Source organism: Lycorma delicatula, chromosome 1, assembly GCF_047948215.1.
Source record: "Lycorma delicatula isolate Av1 chromosome 1, ASM4794821v1, whole genome shotgun sequence".
Lineage (NCBI taxonomy): Eukaryota > Metazoa > Arthropoda > Insecta > Hemiptera > Fulgoridae > Lycorma > Lycorma delicatula.
Genome location: NC_134455.1, coordinates 392,057,265 through 392,080,625, shown reverse-complemented (window position 1 = coordinate 392,080,625; position 23,361 = coordinate 392,057,265). Strand labels below are relative to the sequence as shown.

The 23,361-nt window shown below is 32.3% G+C and overlaps 2 protein-coding genes and 1 long non-coding RNA gene across 4 annotated transcripts in view; 1 reads left to right on the top strand and 2 right to left on the bottom strand.

Moving 5' to 3' along the window:
- Positions 1-23,361, top strand: part of LOC142317360 (uncharacterized) — a 418,387-nt gene that overhangs the window by 114,652 nt on the left and 280,374 nt on the right. The window contains exon 18 of one of the 2 annotated variants that reach the window (XM_075353849.1): positions 559-790. The exons of the other annotated variant lie outside the window; for it this stretch is intronic. Coding sequence (XP_075209964.1) covers positions 559-573 — 15 coding nt within the window. The 3' untranslated portion in view covers positions 574-790. Of the gene's footprint in view, positions 1-558; positions 791-23,361 lie in introns of those variants that run through there. 2 annotated transcript variants of the gene reach the window in all.
- LOC142317363 (uncharacterized) overlaps positions 1-23,361 on the bottom strand; it is a 427,416-nt gene that overhangs the window by 307,738 nt on the left and 96,317 nt on the right. The window lies entirely within an intron of this gene.
- On the bottom strand, positions 785-21,947 carry LOC142317366 (uncharacterized). The gene is made up of 4 exons (XR_012754721.1): positions 21,754-21,947; positions 18,856-19,003; positions 3,070-3,207; positions 785-997 (listed from the first exon to the last, which is right to left on the bottom strand). It is a non-coding gene; the product is annotated as an uncharacterized LOC142317366 (long non-coding RNA).

Below are 23,361 nucleotides of genomic sequence, written 5' to 3'. Positions count from 1 at the left end.
ATCTTCCTGAGTCCACACGTGACTACCTTTTTATTTACAAGCAATACATATCATACTCATCTCACAGGGTTAGTAGTTGCTTGCTACTGTTCACAAGCTAAAAAAATTGTAAAGTGCACATTAGGCATATAAAACAAAATATTGTGTAATTTTTATTCAGTTTCTCAGTGGGAAAATCCTGAATCGAGATATTTATGGAAACCAGTTGTCTGAATAATTTAGTTTTAAAATATCAGAAAATGATGATAGACAATCTTCTCCTATCTAAGAACTTTTACTAGCCATCTTTTTATTAAGCTGTAAGTTTAAGAAAATACTGTAATGGATCTTATTCATTACTATAAAAACCGAATGATTAGCCTTTACGTAACAAGATAACTTCTAAGTAATTCCGTTAGAATATGAATCCAGAGATTCCTGAATTGTTTTCTAGTTTTCTCGATAATGCAGATTACTTATTCCTTTGTACATTTAAAAAAGGGTCATTTTAATGTTTTAAACATTTAATGCCGAAGAATCTATTTCAGTCCATTTTATATAATATTTTTTTTATTTCAGATTTTCCCAGAATAATTATAAAAAGTAAAAATGGATAAACAAGAAAAACATACAGCAGCCCGCATTGATATTTTATGATTAGCGTTTAATATGAAAAAATAAAATTGTAATTGATGTTTGTTTATCTGGATTGAAAATTATGAATAAATATCAATAAATGTATTATAAATCATTATTTGAATTTTAACTTTAATAGTAATAATAAAATAAAAACATTTTTTGAATTTATAAATTTTTTATTTATTTCCTATCAACAAATGTCTTTCAGTTGAAAAATTATTGATATACCTTGCGAATATCAAAATCGATTTAATGGATTTATGATGATAATTCAAGACTCTGCAGTAAATGCGTAATCGGTCGTTCAATAAATGCAGTGTTATCACAATTAACAATTGAAGATTATTAAAACGTTAGTTATTAAATTAGATTCCGTCTTCTGCAAAAGAAATAGATTTTTACTATTAAAAAGGGAAAGGATTTTATAAAAATAGCTGAAAGTTAATTTTAGAAAATTTACTAAATTAGATTTTAGTTCAAATAAATCTACGTTTCATTATTTCAGAGTTTAGCTGTTCATTTTACTTTTTTACACAAAAGCATAATGTTAATTTTACACTTTGATTATGAATAGTTTGAAATTAATGTAGAGTCCTGAAAGTTTTAACTATGTTAAAAATAATTTTAACAATACACAGGAAAATATTTTGGTATATAACATTTTGATAATTCATAAGATATTTCTTCTTGATAAATTTCTAATAAAAACTTTGATAACTGATAGCTGATAGCATGAAAAAATAAAAACTCTTAACAATCCAAGAATTTAAATTTAAAAGACAAGCTGTAAAATTTGTAAGTCAGCAAGTTCAAATACGGTAATAACACAGTTAACCAACTTATGGGAATTGTGTTCAGAAAAAACCACTGTATATGAAATAGTTTATGAAAACTATCTGTTTAGCAGTATATCAGCAATTATTAAAATATCTAAATTTGAATTTGTTCATTAAATTTTGTAAAAATCACTACGATTTATTTTCAATGTAATCAATACAAAATTTAACAAGGCTGCAGTAATAAGAAAATTTATTAACTAACACTACCTCTGCAAATAGATGAAACCATTCATTTCTCTTTCTTTAAAATTATTTCCATTTCTTTCTTTAAAATCATCTAATCTAAACACCCAGTCTTAAAATTACTTTATCCTAACTATGCGGTGAATTCCTCAGACTATCATTAAAGCTAGCCAAATGTGTGGTGGAAAAATAAGATAAAAACAAGACAACTGAATCCTTGCAAGCCAACTAATGCCGTTATCTAAAGATTAAGATAACTAAATAAAGCTATCTTGTGGTTTAAAAACTTGAAAAAACATCTCTATAAAAATGACCCGATAAAATGTAACATGCTCTTAATTTAGAATATACTGTTCACACAATGATGAAATTTTCTCAGAAAAATTTCTCCAAATCTGTTACAGCGTATTAAAAAAAAAATATTTCACATCAATAGTTATCGCGAAAAAAATCTAGATCTTCTAATAAGAAAGTAAGATAATGTTATAGTGATTTTGAGTATGTATGCCTTCATCTACCTATGAAGGTAATGAAAAAATACAATTTTCCAAATCTTTTATCAACAGTTTGTCTGAATCTGAAAAATGAAATACCTAAGAAACATCCTGCCTATTTTTCTATTTTATTAATTAGATCCATATAGCTCTTATAAAATGAAATTTAGTCAAGAGAATTGCAATACTACAATAGAAAAAATGATGTTGAAAAATATGAAATGGTCTCTTAGTTTAAACATTTCAAGCAAACAAAGTAATAACTTTCCTTGTTCTTCTTTCTTGGTCACTGGCTAAAACAATTAACTGAATTATTATTTTTTTCATCACTGCTCAGAAGCGTACATAGCTATATGAGGAAATTAATAAAAAAACTCTTGCCAACAGATATTAGAAATCATCTAAGAAATTTAATTTACTACCGATTAATTGCCAATCCTGATATCTGTTCAACCAAGTATCAGAAGTATAATAAAAATGAATGTCAGCAACCTCTTAGGAGCCAAATCACTTACTAATACAGCATATCTGTTGTCAAATAAGCATACAATGTCAAAGATATTAAACAGTCAAATAGTTTCTATTGCCTTCTTCACAGAGCCAAATATACTGTTACACATCAACACTTCAAACCGATGGAATACAATCAGAAATCACCCCTATAGATAATACCTTAATTCTGTTTACAATAGGGACTACTGTTTAATGAACAGAGAAACCAAATCTGAGTAGCATCTTTTGAACCCATGTATTTCACTGACCTAGTGGTATAAATGATGTGACAGATAGTGCTAAATACTAATGTGGTAATTTCTATTGTAAAATAACCTGGTATAAATACTACTGCTTAATACAGAATAAGAAAATCACTCCTACTTGCAGTTTAATTTAATCAAATTAAAGTTACACAGATAAACGATCAAATAATTTAATACCTCCACATCTGGTAGCAAAACAAAATTCCCATAAAGTAAACCATTCTTCTCCATGAAGCTCACAACATGCTTATTTGGCAACTTTTTGGTCAATGCCAAGATTTCCAGAAAGATGCCAAGATATACTTTGTTCCAGACCTGTGAACACAAATTAAATTTTAAAAGAAATAAAATGGGAGAAAACTTTGATTTAGCAGTAAATTAGGAAATGAAACTAAATTAAAAGCAGAAACATTAATCAGTGTAGCTTTAATTTACAGTGCATTACATACACAATAAAATGTATTGTAAAAAATAGATAATGCAGTAATATTTAAATCAGATCAGTTACACAAATGTGGTAATTAAAAGTAAGAGAAAACACAAAAATAGCTGAAAATTATTTTCTAAAATAAATCTGCTCTAAAGCTTCCAAACTCGCAAGTATAAAAATACATAAATGCATTGTTGTTTTGAACTTTAAGATATTTTTAAAATACTCCTGTCCAAAAATTTGTATGAATATAAAAATACGAAAAAATAAAAGCATGCATCCTAAAATATACATATACATGAAAATATCTCATATACAAAAAATACATATCAAAACTGGTAAATCAACGGTATCATTTTTTCACTACAAATCTTTCACACACATCCTAGCAACAAAAGTATTTTCTACTTATAAATTGCATGTTGTTTAATACTAAAGGTTGTATATAACTATTGATCTCTTTTAAAATATGGAACCAAATTTATTTTAGCTTATAACAAATATTTTACTTATTTTTATATTTAGTGTCACTGAAGAAGGTTGCAAAAGTGACAGGAAAATATTACTAAATAGTATATATTTTTATAATAGAAATTTAACATAATAAAAAACCTTTTTTTCTAGCAAATTTGGTTAATAATGTCATAAAAATAGTTTTAATGTAAATTTCTAGTCTTTAAATTATATTTAGAAATATTAAAAATAATTACTCCACCATTCCGTCGACCTCTGTGGTGGACTGGAAGTGTCTCAACCTTTCATTTGGAGATTCTGGGTTCGAAATCCAGTTAGGCATGGCATTTTTCATACACTAAAAATTAAATTTCCGTATCACACACATAAGCTTCAAGCTTCTACAGTGTTATTATCAATTAAAAAAATAAAAAGATAATTAAACATCATCACAAAACAAAACTGGATTATATTCCAGAAAAAAGTTCACCGGCCAACAGGAAAACCATGAGATCATTTAAAACAATGAAATAATCAATGATCGTCATTCAAAACGGAAATTGTTCTTCAAAATATGTTTATCAAAAGAAAAAAAAAGTTATGTAGTGTCTTCACTGGACTAAGTGTTACCAATTTAAAGTGATTAGGAAATCTCTTTAATTATTGTTTGAGTAATACCAGGTGAGACATTAAGAACTCCCTCATTTTGAGGGGTCACTGTGTGGGTTGTAGTGGGAGTAGAGAGGCAGGGTAGGTCTCAAGCAGTTGGTTTGTCTCTACCCATCATGTTGTTTTCAGTACCCATCATGAGTTGGACCAGTGAACATCAGGGCTTTGTTGTTGAAGTGTATTATAAGAAAAACCGGTCTGTGATAGCGACTCAGACTGCGTTCCGTACACACTTCATGCTTGGTCAAAATGCATCTGTACCAAATTGAAAAACAATTATACTATGAATTTTTAACCTTTAGGCGACTGAATTAACATTGAAAAGAAAATCACCTGGCAGACCTATGACCATTAGAACACCAGAAAATCTGGAAACAGTAAGAGCATCCCTTCACCAATAGCCAAAGCATTCCATTTATAAGCATGTCACGGCACTAGTGATATCAAGTTGGAGTTTGAGGAGAATTCTGCATGCCGATTTAACACTGCATCCTTACAAAATTATGTTGCGTCAAGAATTAAGTGAGAGAGATGTAAAGCAATAAGTGCGGAAATTCTTCAACAGGTTCCCACTGCAGCTGTTATTTTGAGTAGCGATAAGGGTCACTTCCATCTGAGTAGAGGTGTAAACAAGCAAAATTTTGCTACTGGGCTGAATGTAACCCTTGTGAACTCCAAGAACAACTGCTTCACTCTCCTCGCATAACCGTTTAGGGTGCAGTGCCGATTTTGGTGTGATTGGCCCGTACTTTTTTGAGGAAGGTGGTGCAATAGTAATTGTGTCTGCTGACCGGTATGTTGAAATGTTGACTTTTCTGTGCCTCGCTAAGGGTGTTGAGGGAAATGTTCCCTGAGCATTTGATCTCACCTTGGTTTGATGTCTCCCTGGGCGTTTAGGGAAATGTGGGATAGCCAGCACAGTCACCAGATTTAAGCCAATGTGGCTTTTTCCTTTGGGGATACCTAAAGGTAAACGTTTCCAAACATCGTCCTCTACCACTTGAGGATTTGAAGGAACGGATCCGACAGGAAATCAATATCACTCTGCCTGAGCTAACACGGACAATATGAAGAACTTACAAAAACATCTTCAGCAATGTACTAACAATGACGATCGCTATCTGTCTGATATAATTTTTAAAACCCATTAAATAAAACTGTTTTGTATGTACTTATCAGAAACATTCAGTTTTTTTCTAAATAGATTTTTTCATTTTTTATACCTCTTCAAAATGTAGGAGATCTTTATGCCCCACTCTGTATATGTGATAAGTAGAATTTGTTCCTTGATTTTTTTGTTATTTCCAAACTATAAATTCTTAACTTTTAAGGATATTAAAATGTTGATTAATAAGTGATTTATTGTAAATACAGATGATACAGCTAAATACATACTGGGTTTGCCCAGATGCCCAAAGGACATAGTTTGAGACTCACTACATAGAACCATCCACCCGTTACACAATAGTTTCTACCTTGTGTTAGTTAAAAAAATTTTTGTTTCCGTTTCATAAGTTGTGTCACAACACTACCAAGAGTAAATGTAAGAAGAAACAGTCTATAATATTGTTGTGTTGCTGTGTAAAGGTACATGAAGTAATTTGCATAGTGTTTGTGGTATAAGTATGTGGCGGAAAAGTTCAGACGTTCAGCATGTAGTGGGAAAAAAGCAGCATAAAAAAAAGGCTACCTAGGAAAATGAAAAGGCTGTAGAGATGCCAATCCCCGAGGTCTTAAAGGGTAAGACTCCTTGTTGGGGGTTCTGTGACATTGATCCTAATTGCTAAGAAGTTACATATGCGAAATTAGGTTTTTGAGGTGTTGTGAATAAGTATAACTACCGGTTATCTGTTGTTGGCTACTTTTTATAATACTGAGAAAACTTATTCAGGTATGTTATCGCTTATGTAAGATTGTTTCCTTGTGAAGTATGATGTTGCCAATATTTTTGATAATATATCACGGTCACATTCGTTGTTTACAAATATATTCATCTGCACCCAGAAAAATTTATTCTGGGATGCTGGAAGTATGTATTAATTAGGTTGTATGTAATTTTTTTTTTTAATTTCTTAGTGAAATAATAGCCGACCTCTTTGTCAGAATGGTATTTTCTCCCTTTCATCCAGAATGTTCTGGATTGGAATCTCAGTCAGGTTTGAACCTTTCTTGCTATGAAATCATTGCCGTGAAAAACAATTTGGCAATGATAACCAAGTAACATTTTTTAATTACATCATAAATAATTAAATAAATAGTAAAAATTATCAACAATTTTTTCAAATTATATAGAAATTGTTCTTTCATAAGTGTTATCTGAAGATTGAGCTAATAATTAGCTCAATTGCCTGTCTTAAGGCATTAAAAATCTTTTAGTATGTAGTTCTATGATGTATTTTGTTTACACCTCATTTATTCATTTAATATGTTCTCTATTTTTCGATTTGGTATGTTTATAAATTATTATTATTACATATTGAGATCTTGATGTTATGCCTTGGTGCTGCATGTAAAATATTGGTTTTTACCAATAAGTTGTATAGACAAATACCAATGCCTTTGATGTCTTTACATGTCTGTCCTGTTTTTATAATTATGGGTGAATGTACATCCATTTTTTTTGCAGTATTTATTGCAAGTTAATGATGATGTAGATTATTATGTGGATTGTGTGGTAGATTGATGATGTAATGTGATAAGTTGCGGTATTCACTGAAACTTCATCCATAGATACACAGAACATATGCATGTGCTACTCAGCAGAATCAGTGTTTGTAAATCACCTCATTGAAACAGAACACATATTCAGCCATTAATCATGTGAATTTTATATATTGCATATAAAAATAAAAATTTTAATAACCTTAAAATTGAAGAATTTAACACAACGTTTGGAAAAAACAAAATATGAAGGAACAAATTGTATATATCAGATACATATACAGAGTGGGGCGTAAAGATCTCCCACATTTTGAAGAGGTATAAAAAACGAAAAAAATCTACCTACAAAAAACTGAATATATTTCTAAAAAGTACATAAAAAACTGTTTTATTTAATGGGTTTTAAAAATTATAGGCGTGAAGTGTGTACAGAACTCTCTCTGAGTCGCTATCAGAGACTAGGTTTTCTTATAATACACTTCAAGAAGAAAGCCCCGATGTTTTCCGGTCCAACTCATGAAGGGTATTGAAAACAGTGGTGGCAAACCAATTGCATGAGACCTACCCTACTACTCTACTCCCATTACAGCCCTCACAATGGGTAGATCCTGTGAGCTAGCTGTGTGGAAATACTTATTTATTCAGAAAAATATTTATTCAAACTGCACATCAGATTCAGTTAAACTAAAAAAAGTAATAAAAAATAAATAAATATTTAATATAATGGAAGATTTATACAGCAATATGTTTAACATTGTTACTAATATAAGAAGCATTGTCTTAATAGAATATTTATATCATCCTGTGATAAATTTTACTTTGCTAAATAATGTATTTCTGATAAGTCATGTATGAAACCAGCTTTGTCTTATTCCCAAAAGAAATGGATATTTTTATTATGAAACATAAGATAGATATTAAACCAAACAGATTAACTATTACAGTAGTTGACATAGCAAGCCAAGTAACAGAAAAAAATACAAACCAACTCAATCATTAGGTTTCATAAAAACAGGATAGGCCAGCCATAAATAAAGCAAGTGCAAGAAAAACTAACTGATGGATGATTGGTATGCAAAATAGTATTCACTGTTAAGTTAAGCTTACAATATTTACTTATAACTGAGCTGAGGCATTCAACAGATGTAAAGACAAGTTTTCCTTTCACTACTGCTCTGATCAGCAATTTAATTAGTAACACTTTATCAAAAGGCACTTTTCATTATTGCATCGGCTAGTACATAGTAAACGGTACATTCACAGATTTATAACAAGTTTGTTGTAATATTATTCTGATCAGTAAACTAAGAAGAGTACTGTTATTGATCAGAATTGTGGAGAATTTTTCTTTCACATATTTACTGTCTCACTAATAGTATTATGTTAATTGTAAATGATACCACTGCACTGAAATTATCCTCTTTCTGATGGCATAAGAACAGTTTATATATATACACAAAGGGCACCATCCAAACCCCGTAAAGGAAGACACTCCGGTCTGGTTCACTAGGGAGAGGCGGACAGACCTCCTACTCACACTTGGATCCATCGCACAATCCCGCGTGACATTCACAACATAAACTCTAGTCGAGATGCTGCTACACCTCACGGCTGCATGGTGTCCCATGCCCATCGGCAGTGCAGCCGCATCCCGCTGACAGTGTCGGTCTGCTCATTCTGATCTGCCCTCGTCAAAACGCCGCTACACCTCACGGCTGCATGGCATTCCATGCCCATCGGCAGTGCAGTCGTCGTTCTGCCGACAGTTTTATTATTTAGTCACCTCAATTCTAGCTAAGCGTGGCTTGCTGTCAAAGCGCCTACCTTTGGCTTGTCAAACTGTCCAGGCAGACCCTAGCCACCCAGGTTCCTATACTAGATCCCTTCGGCCGTCCTGCGCAGGGTGAGGAATCGAAGGAAGCAAGCAACAATTGCCCAATCTCTGTCCTCCAGTGACCCGCAGATCAAAGAAGGAGTTTACTCACTCAAGTTCCCTAACAACTCTGGTACGCTCAGCTTCGTACATGGGAAAGACATACAGGACATGTCCCACCGTGTCATCGACCCTACAGTCCGAACACAATCTGGAGTCATCCAACCTAAACCTAGCCAAACTATCCTTGAAAGCACCATATCCCGAAAGAAATTGAGTAATATGCCGATTGGAGGAAACCCAGCTAATCGCTCGCAAGTCCCTAACATTTGGAAAAATACAATGTGTGTTTCGACCAGTAGAAGAATTGTTCCACCTAGCTTGTCAAGAGTCAAAACCTTGGTCTAACATTTCTCGCATACGCCCAGACGTTAGAAGGCCTCCCTTCTTGGAAATATATCGCTGGCTACGTTTCTTAGCCGAGATGTCAAGGGGTTTTATGCCGGTGATCACAGTGACTGCCTCTTGCGAGACAGTTCTGTAACTACTGACAACAGCTAACAGTGGGCTTGCAAAAGAATATTCCTATAACACTGGAATCGTAAACGATGAGCCCAGACGGGCACAGCTTACAACATTATGGCCTCACAGGCTCCTTTGTAAAGAATATGCATGTTACGATAGTTCAACTCAAACAAAGGCAGCAGGAAAGTTTTGAAATATATCAGAGTGGTTCAGCACAAGCGGCTACAAGTTAACGCTTGTTTGACAGATCCCAACTTACACTGTAGCCACACTAGTCATTGTGTGTCATTTGATTTTTAGCTGTGTTAGTCAAACGAGGAAATGATGTCACAGTAGTTGAAAACTGAATACCAGGCAATTTTGCACTAGAATTTTTATCATGGGTTAAGGATCAATGTTTAGAGGAAATAACTTCTGTGCTTGGAGCAGATACCCTCATATTATTATTATTAATAATAATATGAGGGTATTGTCTGGACTGACAGCAACATTGTTGCAACACAAAAAATTCTTGAGACAGACAGGTGTGTGACCTACCACCCAATAGAGATGTCCTTGACATTTAGTGCACCAGTAGTTCATCCAATTCTATGAAATCACATTCACGTTAGAAGGCTTTGTACCCTTCAGGTGCCACATAACTTGACTAATGTGATCAAATTGTACACTGTGTTTCATGTTGCTGTGAAATGCAAAAAAGTTCTCCTTATGTGAATAGTATTGTGACAAGTGATATTAAACTTGGAAGTACTATTATGACATCCTGACCAAGACCTGGAACAAAGTGTGGGTTTGAAGATGAGGAGAACTTTGTGGCTGTTTGAAAATCCAGATCGATGAAGAAGAAAATGGTGGCCATATTTTTTAGTGTAAGATAAGTTTTAGAGTGAGTTGTGTTGGAAACTCAGAAAACAGGGATGCAGGGATTGCAGGGATGTGGTATACTGATGAATGCCTGCCTAAAGTTGTTGAAGCTCTCAAGAAGCTGTGCGCAAACTCATCGATGAACACATGATTTTTTTTACACAATAATGCTCTAGCACACTGCTTTAAAGTTTGCTCTGAGTATTTGAGCAGGGTTAAAGCACTCCTCCTGGTCTTTAACTTGCTCCATGTGACTTCACGCAGTTCTCCCAGGTGAAGAACAGTAAAAGGGAGGCATTTTACAAGTGAAGATGACGTCCTAATTTCTAATTTATTATTAGGATGATGAGTGAGCACAGGCAGACTTTTTAGAAGACTGGTTTTGAAGGATGGAGAAGTGTACAATGTGTGATGGAAATAATTTTGAAAAATTAAAAATAACAAAGTCATTTGCAAAACTTTGCTAATGTTCTTTGTCATGGATGATGAATGTAACCGTTGCAACAGCAAGCACAATATATTGAATGAGAAAAGTATATTATTTATTTAAAAAACAAGATTTAAGTAAATAAAGAATTAATAAATACAATAAGTATTGATTTAAAATAATTATGTAAACTGAAAAAAAATAACAATGCATGAATTTTTTCTAAGAATAATACAAGCTAATAGAATTAAGTAGCATTTGCTTTAAATACTCCAAACCTGAAAATCTATCAAAACTGATAATACTAGATAATTATAAAAATGTTGGATAAAATAAATAAAGTTAGATATATACTAGATAAAATGATTAAAAAAAAACTATAAACGTTGGGGGAGAGAGTGGCCCAGCAACAAACAGGCCGGTTTGCTTGCTTGGTAATATGGCTAAGCTGTTAAAAATTATATTGGCGAACAAGCTGCAGGAGGATATGTGAAGGTCAGGAAGCTTCTCTGACAAACAATATAGCTTACAAAAGGGCAGTAGTGCAGTGGAAGGTGTCTGAAGAGTGGAAGGTGGTGGAGGGGGCGGCCCAGGGTTCCAGGCATGTGAGGAAGATTCCCTTGGTCGTCCTCCTGGATGTCACCATCACCTTCAACGTGGTGAGATGGGAGGCCATTTTGTGGCAGTTGGGAGGGAAGAAGAATCTCGCTCGCTATACCTGCTGAGGATGGTACAAAAGTATCGCAGTGGAAAGAAATTGAGAATTATGTTCGAAGAAAGAGAGGACGTCATTGTACCCATACAACATGGGGTGCCACAGGTGTCAATCCTAAGCCCAATTCTGTGGAACATGGTGTATGATGACCTCCTTCGGAAGGAATGGCCGCCTGAAGTGGAGTTTGTAGCATACGCTAATCATTTGGCAGTGGTGGTGACAGAGAAGGAACTGTATAAGGTGGTGAGGATTGCAACAGGGACGGTTGAAAAAATTAAGGCCTATTTTCAGAGGCAGGGACTACAACTGGCAGCCAAGAAGACAGAAATTGTATTGATGACAGGGAGATGGCGTATATCACCATTTTCTATCAAAGTAGTTGAGGAGGAGGCTGCCCTGAAGGTTGGGGCCAAGTATCTGGGAGTGTGGCTGCATAAGTCAAGGGGCTTCGCCTTCCATCTGCAACAGGTGGCCATGAAGGTGGAGGGAGAGAAAGTCCTCGACACTGATGGCCAATGTCTGGGGTCCCAGGGCATAAACGCAGAATGTTACTATCTATGGTGTTGGCCATATTGTATGCAGCACCGGTATAGCGGGAGGCCTTCAGGATAGGGAGGAGAAATGGCCGGAGGCTTAACAGCATATATAGGAAGTTGGCAATCAGGGTGGTCCAACTACACAGGACAGTTTCCCTGAATGATTCACTAGTGGTGGTGGGAATGCCGCTGTTTGACTTCGTGGCCACAGAAGACAATGAGGAGGCGAGGAGCTGCATGTTTACTGAATGGCAGAAAAGGTGGAGGAATGGAAAAGAAGGACATTGGAGATATTATTTGATCCCAGAGGTAGCTGCATGGGTCAATAGACCACATGGGGAGGTGGACTTATGGATGGGCATTGGCTAAATTATCACAGTTTGTTTGGGATCTACATCTGCAGGATTGAAAGGAGGCATACGGATCAATGTCAGAATTGCGAAGAAATGGACATTTTTTCGTGGTTCCCAGGTGGAAGAAAGAATTACCATGTGACGGTTTGGACTCGCTGGGGAGAGTCAAGTAGTTGATGCTCTCATCCAGTGAGGGTTGGACCATGTGTGCTCAGTGGTTTAGAAGAATGCACCAGAAGCTACTGGAGGAAGAACATGAGGAGGACAGCGATGATGTCAGATGAGGATGGCACTGGAGGCCAGCCTTTTGGGGGCAGGTGGCAGGGGTGCCTCGGCATTTTTGTCACTAATGGCTTCTGGGGGATGCATTCCTGCCGTCTGAGTCCGGCATAGCTGTGTGAGGTTAAGAAGGGTCCACATGTATAGTGTATATATTGAGTTGTAAATATGGTGTGAATATGATGTGTAAATATTTGTATGAATGTGAGTTGTGCCTGTGATGCACATGGTGCTGAGGTTGAGTCTTTACATCAGCTCCAGTACCACGTTACATGAGGGAGTGGTTTTTTAGTGGGTCCCACTGCAGTAGGAGGTAAACCCAGTATGTATGGGCTACTGGATATTTGGTTTAGGTTAATTTTCTCACTTCCAATGAAAAAAATAAAGAAAAAATATAGCTCCTTGAGTCTCCCATTTCCAAATTATTTAACTGGATAATTTTCCACAAATATTTTCAGTTAAATAACTAATCAAAGCAAAATTACCAGTGCATAAAATGTCGTCACCAGTGCATATATGTCACAAGGTAGGTGTCTTCCCTACGGGGTTGGGAGTGCATAAAATGTATACACTAAATGACTACAATAAAATAACTGCAGAATATCAATAATTTAAATTATATATATTACTACATATTCATATTCAAAACACTGCCAGATATAATTCAGCTAATGCTAGGGGAGAATAACAGTATCAGTAACTGAAAATAACAGCTGAAAATATTATTTTAACAGAATTTGGTTTATTTTTTTTAAAAACGTTATTCTAAAATTAAAATGTAAATTGATTCAGACATGATATATAAACATGACAGTAAAATATTTTCAAAGATATTTATTGGCTGTAAATTATTTTATCAGTATCAAAATACTGAAAAAATATATTTTTACATCTATAAGATCACTATAATAAAAGGATTGAAGGTCATTATTGACAATAAATATAAAATTATTGTTACTATTAATTATTACAATGAGGTAATAAAGTGTCATTTGTAAAATATAACTTGAAGAGTTAATTACCTATTTTACTCAAGTGTCAACAAGAAGTGATATATCGCCTCCAAGGAATATCATCATGTTTAACAAATAGTTGATACGTTAATATTTATGTATGATAAATAAATTACTTTTATGAATGGAATTTATTAATTTTATGTTTACAAATAGTTATCCAGAAAATAGAATATTTAAAAAGAACTGAAAAATTTAATAACAAAATTATTTTTTTTAAATGTCTCTCAAAGGATTCTACCACTTCTGTAGAGAAGTGTATTAGTTCATAAAATATCCCACAGAGTGTTCTAAATTCTGAGAATCACTGAGCTTAAATCGTTACGCTAGTGGACAGTACTGAATGGTGACTAAAACAATATAACATAAAAAACTGGCTGTTGTTAATGAAAAAGATGATTACTATTACTACAGCATAAAAATATTTTAGATTAACCTTATAAAATAAGATTCATATTTTTCTGTGATTAGTAAAAACTAGTCACTTCTATGGACATCACTTCTGTCGATTAAACTTGTCCATATAAATGATAATGGCTATAATACTTATATTGTCCATTGAAAGTGACTGCTTTTGGTACTGCTTGAAATCATTTATAAAAATTATTTGAGAGGTAACTTTTTAAGATTATTCATAGTTACTATTAAACCATGTACTCAGTTTTTACTTTAAATATATTACATTATTATTATTATTATATGGTAAGCTTAAAACAGAATTTATTGATGTCTTTTATAGAGTGGTAGGAGAAAGGTTTTCCACTTTAAATCCAAAAAAATAGCTTCCAACTTTGCTCCATTTTGGAATAAACTCTATTTGATGATGAAGTTTCAGTTTTTCGAGTGGTTAAAGAAGCTTATTAGTATACTCGTATTTACAGTCACAACAGCCTAGTGGTGAATGTTCCAGTCTAAAAATCAAGACGTTTAAGCCTCCAGTCATTTTTTTTAACTTTAATTTTTTTCTTACATGCATACTAGTGCAATGATTTTTTTTTAATTTTTAACTAGTCTACCAGAGACCACATCACTACTATCATTTCTGTTTGCTTTTTTTTCTGTTCCATAGTTCCTTCATTTTCTTGGAGTGCACCAGTTTTTCTTCTTCCATCCATATTATTAAATAGTATTTAAAATAATAATATTTATAAGAATCTAGGAAAAGTACTATTTCATATTTGCTAATTATTATTTTATTTGAACGGAATAACTTTTAACTTAAAAATCATATTTTGTTTTACAAAACTTGAAAAAATTAATAAATAAATTTATTTTAATTTTAAACTTGCCTATTAGTGTTGATTATTTTAAAACAATTTTTTTTATCTTTTTATTAATCCGTCATTCCCGTATGACCCTATTCCTCATCCTTATAAAGCGCTTTAAGTTAAAAATTGTTATATTCATATAAATTAATAATAAACAAACATGATATTCATATAGCTTTTTCTAGATTGTAATACATAATATATAATAAAAAGGCATGTGGATTAATGTAAATAATTTTTTACATTATACTACAAATATATTTTTTAAGAAAAAATAAAAGTTAAAAAAAAAGACATTTACACTAAGTCGAGACCTCTCGATTATGAATGCTGAATCGCTCACCACTCAGCTACTACCATTGCTGTGACAATAGATTTACAAAATACATAAATATGCTACTTTAACCACTCAAAAATCTTTAAATGGAGTCTACTCCAAAATGGAGCTAATTTGCAAGCGGCCATTTTACATTTAAAGTACCCCTGTCCTACCACCCAGCAATAGGGCATCAATAAACTCCACTGTAAGCTGACCCGCCTACCCTAGTAAGGTTTGGTAGTTGATATTTATTTGGCAACTTTCAAAATAAATTATATATTTACTATTAATGTCTCACTGAAACAGCCAAACAATTCACTCTTCAACAAAATATATGGTAATTCTTTATGGATAATTTTTTTCAAACATGGTAATGTATTCAATATCACTTAAGTCTGAGGAACTGCAGATACAGTATTACAATTTTCCTCATAATTCTTTTGAAAGTGTACTTCAAAATATTTCAAAACTGAAATTTTTGTTTCAATTGCTGGTTTTTTTTTACATCTGAAATATTTTGAAACAGATAAAAAAAATATAGTGGGAACACCACTTGCTAAGAAACTAGGAGGTGATTATTATTTAGCAATGATAAGCAAATACCAGTTCATTCAGTACATGAAGTTCCTGATATCTTCTGGCAGTTAGATATATATAAGTTATCATTAAAGAAAGGAACTGAGCAAAGAAATGATAAAATCAAAATAATAAAAATAAACTTAAAAAAAAAAAATTATAATTGCATTTGGCTTCTACCATGTGTTCTAGAAAGAAATACGATGAAGAAACAGAAATGTTATCTGAATGATATACTAAAAATCTTTACTAAAAGTTTAGAAAACAAAACACTATCAACACATGAGTTATTCTTTTTATGTACGTTTGTCCTTACTGGCTTGTGTGAACAAAGGTGGAAATCAAACATGTCTTTGCCAAATTCATATTAACATTAAACTTATTGTGGCAAAACTAAAAACATAAAAGATAATCTCCGAAAAATCTCCAAATGAATGTGTAAACAATTTGTGTTGTAAATTGAAAAATCCAGAAAAATTCATAGAAGGAAATCACAATGTTTGAAGGAACACAATTAATCGGTTGTGAGCAGTGGAAAACCATAAAATTAAAAATAAATATGCATGGGAAGGTTAAATTATGAAAAAAAAATTTAAATGAGAACTTTTACTACAGAGTATTATTCTCTTTTCTACAGAACATTTATATACAATACTGTTGTGACATTAACCACAAATTCCAGTACATAGAAAAATTAAAAGGAAGTCTAAGGAAGGAGGTATTGATTGATATAAATTTCTTGAAGAATTAGACACGTAGGAAGGCAGAATTAGTCTAAATAGCACATTTTGAGGGTTGTAAGGTTCAGTTAACCCTGCATTCTTCTGCAGTTTATTTTATTAACTCTCAAGAAAAATCTATGATTAAAAAATGTTGTCGCACAATCTCGTAAAGTCTTTGCCATGATCCCCTGCCTTTGTTCTGCCTACTTGATGCCAGTTAATAATGACATAAAATCAATGAATTCTAGTTGAAAAGTTCGAATTTTAAGTGACAAAGCCACAACACAATATCACAACAAAAATTTTTTACTTTTTGTAACTTATTTAATGGAAAATTTTAAGCAGAAGAAGCTGTTTGGCATTTCTCAGAGGTTAGACGTGGGAAAGGAGCACCTGATAATATGGGAGTATATCTAAAGAACATTGCTGATGAATTTGTTGTAACAAAGACATTCCAGACACTGTCACTCTTATTGCTTTGTTAACAAATGACTAAAAAAAAAATGAAAGTTCACCACTGATGATTGCAAGTTAGTAATATCAACAAAAAATTACCCCTGCTTGACGTATTGATTTCATTCAAAGAAATTCTGAATGTTCATAGTTTAACCTACCATTTGTTACTGAAGGAAGATGGTTAAGTTGTAGTGAATATAACAGCATTTAAAAATATGTTCACAATGAAATTTATCTATAATTGAGCTACATCTACTAATAGAACAAAATCATTTATAGAGAATCAGAGGATGGATTTATTCTTTTAAACTACTAGAACATAAATTGAAAATGTTTTAAATAAAAAGTTTACAATTATTAAGTTTATAAATTTACTTAATTTATTTTTAATTTTAGGCCTGGTTATTTTAAGATCATCTACAATTCATTTTATTTAATTACGTAAATTAATTAAATATTTATTTAGAAACTTATATGATAAAGGTTTAATTATTTTTTTTCACATCAAACAAGTTGTTTACTTTTATATAAATTACAGTAAATATACCCTTGACGCATTCATACATATCTACATCACCTCTTAGAAGACTAAGTTTTTAAATTGATCATTACTAAAAACAAATGTATGCAAATTTATGCTTTACAATTACAAGGAATATAATGTGATAAGCTAACAGCTTATGGTAAGCTGCTTTTTTGTTACAAATAATTAATTTTAATTAAACATACTTAAACTTCTTCTGTAGAATGAGCCACGTGAGACACTAATTTTCTTTGTACTGTCAATCATACTAGATTGATTTACTTCCTCTTTATATAAGAAATATTAAAGTAAAAAGTAAAAATGTTTTTGCTATAGAATAGACTGTCTTTCGCAAATAAGAGCAAAATTCAATTTCTGTTACCATCAGATTGGGATACTTTGGACACTATATAACTTTTTTGTTAAATAATATTATTATTGAAGCCTCTGAAAACAGAGAGGACTCCAAAAGAAAGATCGAGCAATTCAGACACCTGAAACATCCCAGCGAGCGTTACATCCAGTCTAGAACTGGATCCAATATTCTGATTCCAGTTTAACTTGTGTTATCTAGTTCCAGCATTAGAGCAAAAAAAAATTAGAGCATGCTCTCCACCACCCTCAGTGGTATCAGAAGAAAAGCTTTATCGCCAAGATCTCAGATACACTGTGCTTTGAGGTAGAGGCTGTAAGGAGTATGGATAAAAGGGGTATAAAAGGTAATCTTAGGATAAAATTAGGCAATAAACCTACAGATAAATCATAATTTTTAATCAAGAAGATTGTTTTTAATATTTATCTTTTTTTATACTTCAATAGGTTTTCTAATATATTTATTTTTAAGGATACTTTAAATAATGTCTAGTTCTTTTTATAATAGTGAGAATGTTTATATATATATTTTTTTCATTTTCGTTTGGGAAAACGGCAAATGAAGATAGCAATTAATGTTTATAAACCCAAAGAAAACACTACAAGAAAAACAGTTCAAAAAAAAATTGTAATAATTACTTAAAATTAAAAAATATTTTATAATGTTAATTTTACAAATAAAAATTGTGTTATTGTTATTGCAAATTTTTCAGCATAGATAGATTTGAATCTATCCTTTATAAAACACATTTACTTCTGTTTTGTAACATACACCATAAAATCAGACAGATATTATAACATAGTAAACTTAACAGACATGTACATTCTACTACTTGCAATTTTCAACTGTTAGTGCAATTGGTATAATTGCACTAACAGTATTTATTGCACTAACTGTTTGTATTTCAGAAATACAAACATTTAATTACCTACAATTCTGGTGAAAATAGAATCAACATATTGCCAGTGATAAAGAGGTTTTAACAGTTATTAAGATTCCATACAATGCATATTTGTAAAAGCAAATCCAGATGCAAAAATCTACGTTGTTTTCCCAGTTGTAATGCAGTTCCATAGCTGCAACAGAAACACATAAGGATAAAATAAATGAAATATTAGAGGCATGTAGTTTAGTCATGTACAAGAATGAAAGTCTGTCACAGTTTTTTAGGATAACTGGTCAGATGAAAAGAACGGTAAAATTATGATAACATAGGTTTGACTGAATCGTTAATTGCAGGTTTATTAATGGATAAGCAAATGTTAGTGTTACTGTAGTTATGAGAACTGAACTTTTAAATAATATGGGTAAGATTGTTTAATCAATTACTAGTGGAGAACAAAAAGACTTAGAAAATTGCAAAATCTAAGAAGAAAATATTAAATAATTTTATTTAATTAATAAAATATGAAACAAAGTAATTATAAAGTATATATAAAAAAAGGATTTAATAAATAAACTATTACATAACTTTGTTATTTAACTATTTTTTATTATTTCTAAACATATTAACAGAAAAGAGAGAGGAAAATAAATATTCCTGCCTACCTTTATAACACTAATTACATTTTTTGTTATGTTTGTTTTTTCATATTTTTCATGAATTTTCTTATCTTTGCCTTGGGGATTTAGTTGTAGATTCTTATAAATTAATAGGGAAGGGTAAATACAAATGAAATTTGCAGGTTATGATAAATATTGTTTACAGAATATAGCTAGTTTTTTCCATAATTCATACAATGTTAGGAATTAAATATATGGAATTTTTCAGGTTTCTTTGGTACTTTATTGTCATATTAATTTTATAAATTTATAAAGAAAAAAGAACAGTAATGAACAGATACTGTTCGTGATACAGCAAAATCTTTCAAATATATACAATGATTTTTCTATACGTTTACAAATTATGTATGTTAAGAAATGGAAAACATTAGCCTCCATCCACATCATCATCAGCACGTACATCCCAAAGAATGTGATTATGACCTGTGAATCAATTACTGCCAATGATTATTGAAAAAATAATGCATTAGCAAAACAAATATTTTTCGCAAAGCAGCAGAATTTACGCATTGTAGAAATAATCATATTGAGAATGATGGCATCCCTCACGTTAACTTTCAATCAAATTTCTAATCTTTTTTTAATAAACATTGTACATTGTCCTCAATGCACTATGTTTATTGTTTACTTGTTCTCAATCAATGACTTAGGACAGAAGAGACCTATCTAAATTTTCTTCTAAATGAGCTATCACAGCTGTAGAGAATGTCTCTCTAATAACGGAACGTATATATTCTTCAACATTTTATTCACTACTGATTCAGCATCTCAATGAAATATTTTAAAATAGCTGCATAGTAAAGGAAGGCCATGAATGTGGTCAGCCAGGTTACAATCCTCTCAATTTCTTCTTATATAGACAAATAAAGTATCAGTTTCAACATTGAAAATGAAATTTTACACTGAATCATTTTTGTCACCAAATAATGTGAACAAGGAAGTGAAAAACACAATTCATTCCTGAAATATGCATGGAAAGTGGATCCCCATAGTAATTTATTGGTTTATTGGTGTAATTAGCTAATTAAATTGTATTTGAATATATATATATATATATATATATGTGTGTGTGTGTGTGTGTGTGTGTGTGTGTGTAAAATTTTCAGTTTAGAACTTACAATTTTGTACTATAAAACGTAAATTTAAAATAAAAATTAAAAAAAAATATATACAATTAAACATCAATTTTCTTGATATTAACAATTAACTCACAATTAAATTATGTTTTGAAGTTTTATTTAGTTAGAAAATTTACAACAACTTTTTTTAGATATGTCTTTTACCTCCAATTTACAGGGTTTCACAATGATTTTTTGGATTAGAGACTTAGTACATTGACCCATTTTAATGCAATTTTTTATCTCTTTTTCTAACAGTTCTCAACAAAAAAAATTATTTACAAAAATGTTTATGTAAAATTTTATCATTATTTTGAAGAGTATGTTTATAAATTAAGGCAGAAATTTCAAGAAGCATTATATGTATCTACTGCTAGAATGAAATATTATGTAGAAGCACATGATGAACCTGAAGTAGAAGAAATATTTGTTTGGGCAATAAAAAATACAATGACAGGTAAAGTATAAAAACTGATAAGGGCAAAGAAAGTATCATGAGATAAAGCGAATTTATGTTTGTGGAAGCAGCACGATTGTACACATAAAATGCGCTAAGTATATTTCTTTGCTCTTTATTGCGTATTTTTAATTTTTATGATCAAAAGATTATTAAGTTAAAAACCACTCTTTATTATCAAATCGCTTTAAAATCATATTTATATACTTTAAATTACTGAAGTATACTGACTGTAGGGTAAAGTTAACAAAAACACAGCTCGTATTTGCCAAAAGAAATTGGACTTTAATGAGAAAGAGAACAACTGAACTTAAGTTAAATCATAACCTTAAAAACTAAAAAAAAATTATGAAATTAACATAACTTAATGATACATAAGAATATCAACTGAAATCAGCATATCAGTAATAATAATATTAAATGAGATTTACAATTATATATTTAGAAAAACAAAACATCAAATAAACATAGTATGTCGGGAAAACTATCGCCTAACTGACAAATGCTGTAATATTGAAAATTTAGCAACGAACGAAAGTCATTAACTTAGAAAATTAAATTACAATAAATTTTAATTGGTTTTTAAATTAAACTTGAAATTGCTTAAGGTACGATGAACTGAATGTTCCACAAATTTTTAATGATAAAATAACTGTTTAACGTAATAAATAATGAAAATTGAACTTGCCTGTAGCACACAAATATTAGCAAGAGACGAACTCGTGAATGAAGGTAAATGAATACATACAGTAATCCTGGGCGTAGTCCGCAGTGGTGTATCAGGAATACAACAGTGAGACGTGGTTTAAAGATTGAGCAGGACGTGGTGTCTCAAAAATGTAGCAACGAGTTCGGGGGGATTCTGCATCGATGAAAATGTAATCAGCGGCTAGAGAAGATTCGGCGTCGATAGAACTGGCAGTTTGTAGTAATTGAAGCACTTTCAGCATAGACGTAATATACAGAATTTAAAGATTAAACTTGATAAAGAAACGAGGCAAAAACAAAACATATAGATCGGTGAAATAACGAACCACTGACTGGTAGAACTAGAGATAATTTCGACAGAGAAATACCGCAACGGGTATGCGAATATGAATGCGATGAAAATATTAGCACAAAGGTTGAGAGCGAAAAGTCATGGCGAGTTTACATGGTGAAGGTCTGGTCTACTCTGACGAAAAGATGGCGTGAGTGAAGGAGGGGGAAACCACAGCTAGGCAGTGGACAGGAGAAAGTGTGTGTAAAAAACAAGAGAAGTGTCTTAGTGTTAGTATGAGAACGATTAGAGAAAACGTGTTGGAATTCGAGAACGAAGGCATAACAAAAATAATTTACAAGCAAGCAGACCACTAAAGAATTACGTAAGACAGATAAGAAATAATTCTGAATACGCAAGTTGAAGAAATGACATCAGGGCCGACAAAGAGAAATAGACTTCTAGGAACTATGACAATATTGAAATTTGTTGAGAATAAAAAAACACTAGCCCTGAGGTAGATAATCCCCACGTCTGGAACACAACATCTATGTTCCACGTCCAGGGCGGCAACAGCTGTACTTTCGTACATTACATATAGCTGGCTAACGGGGTTCCGAGTAAATTCCTCGGTTATGCTTTGTTAAGTTTGACCTGGTTCCAACTTCAGGTCACTAAACGGACTGTTTTTTGGCTACCTGCAGGAAATGGAATAACAAACGATTTTGGGAATGGATTCATACCACTCTTAGAGCTGGCGGTGTGGCGGCCAAGGTCAATGTTATTGCAGGTGTAACGGAGACCCTTCCGTTGTCCACATGCCCCCTGCGATGGCAAGCATGTAGCAATGGTGCCCATGTATGTCGGTGCATGGGAGCTCTGAAATCTTCCGTGAGTAGGAGCCTGGAGTCAGTGCAGAGACTGCGCATCCGCTCTCTGCCAGGACATATGCCGGTTCCACCGGAGTACCGGATCGGACCTCCAAGGTTAGTAGCCCTGGAGTGGGGGTGTACCCCGGCGGCTAGCCTTGCTACAGAAGGGATCCCCTGTTCATGAATATTTAACAATCAAACGTAAACACCCTCGTTTAGAAACCTCTGGTTCGCCGCAAGCGAAGAGGAAAAAAGTAAAGAATCTGATAGGATAATGAAAGATGCTGATAGAATCAGTAAAGAATTAAAGAAAAGTCTATTTGGCTATAGCGCACCAAAGCCAAGATTTTTAATTATTACAAGGGAAAATGGAAACTTTCAAAAAGTTAGTCCATTCCTTATCGCAAGAGAAGTTACAAATTGTGCTGGTGGTCCTGTCAAGAAA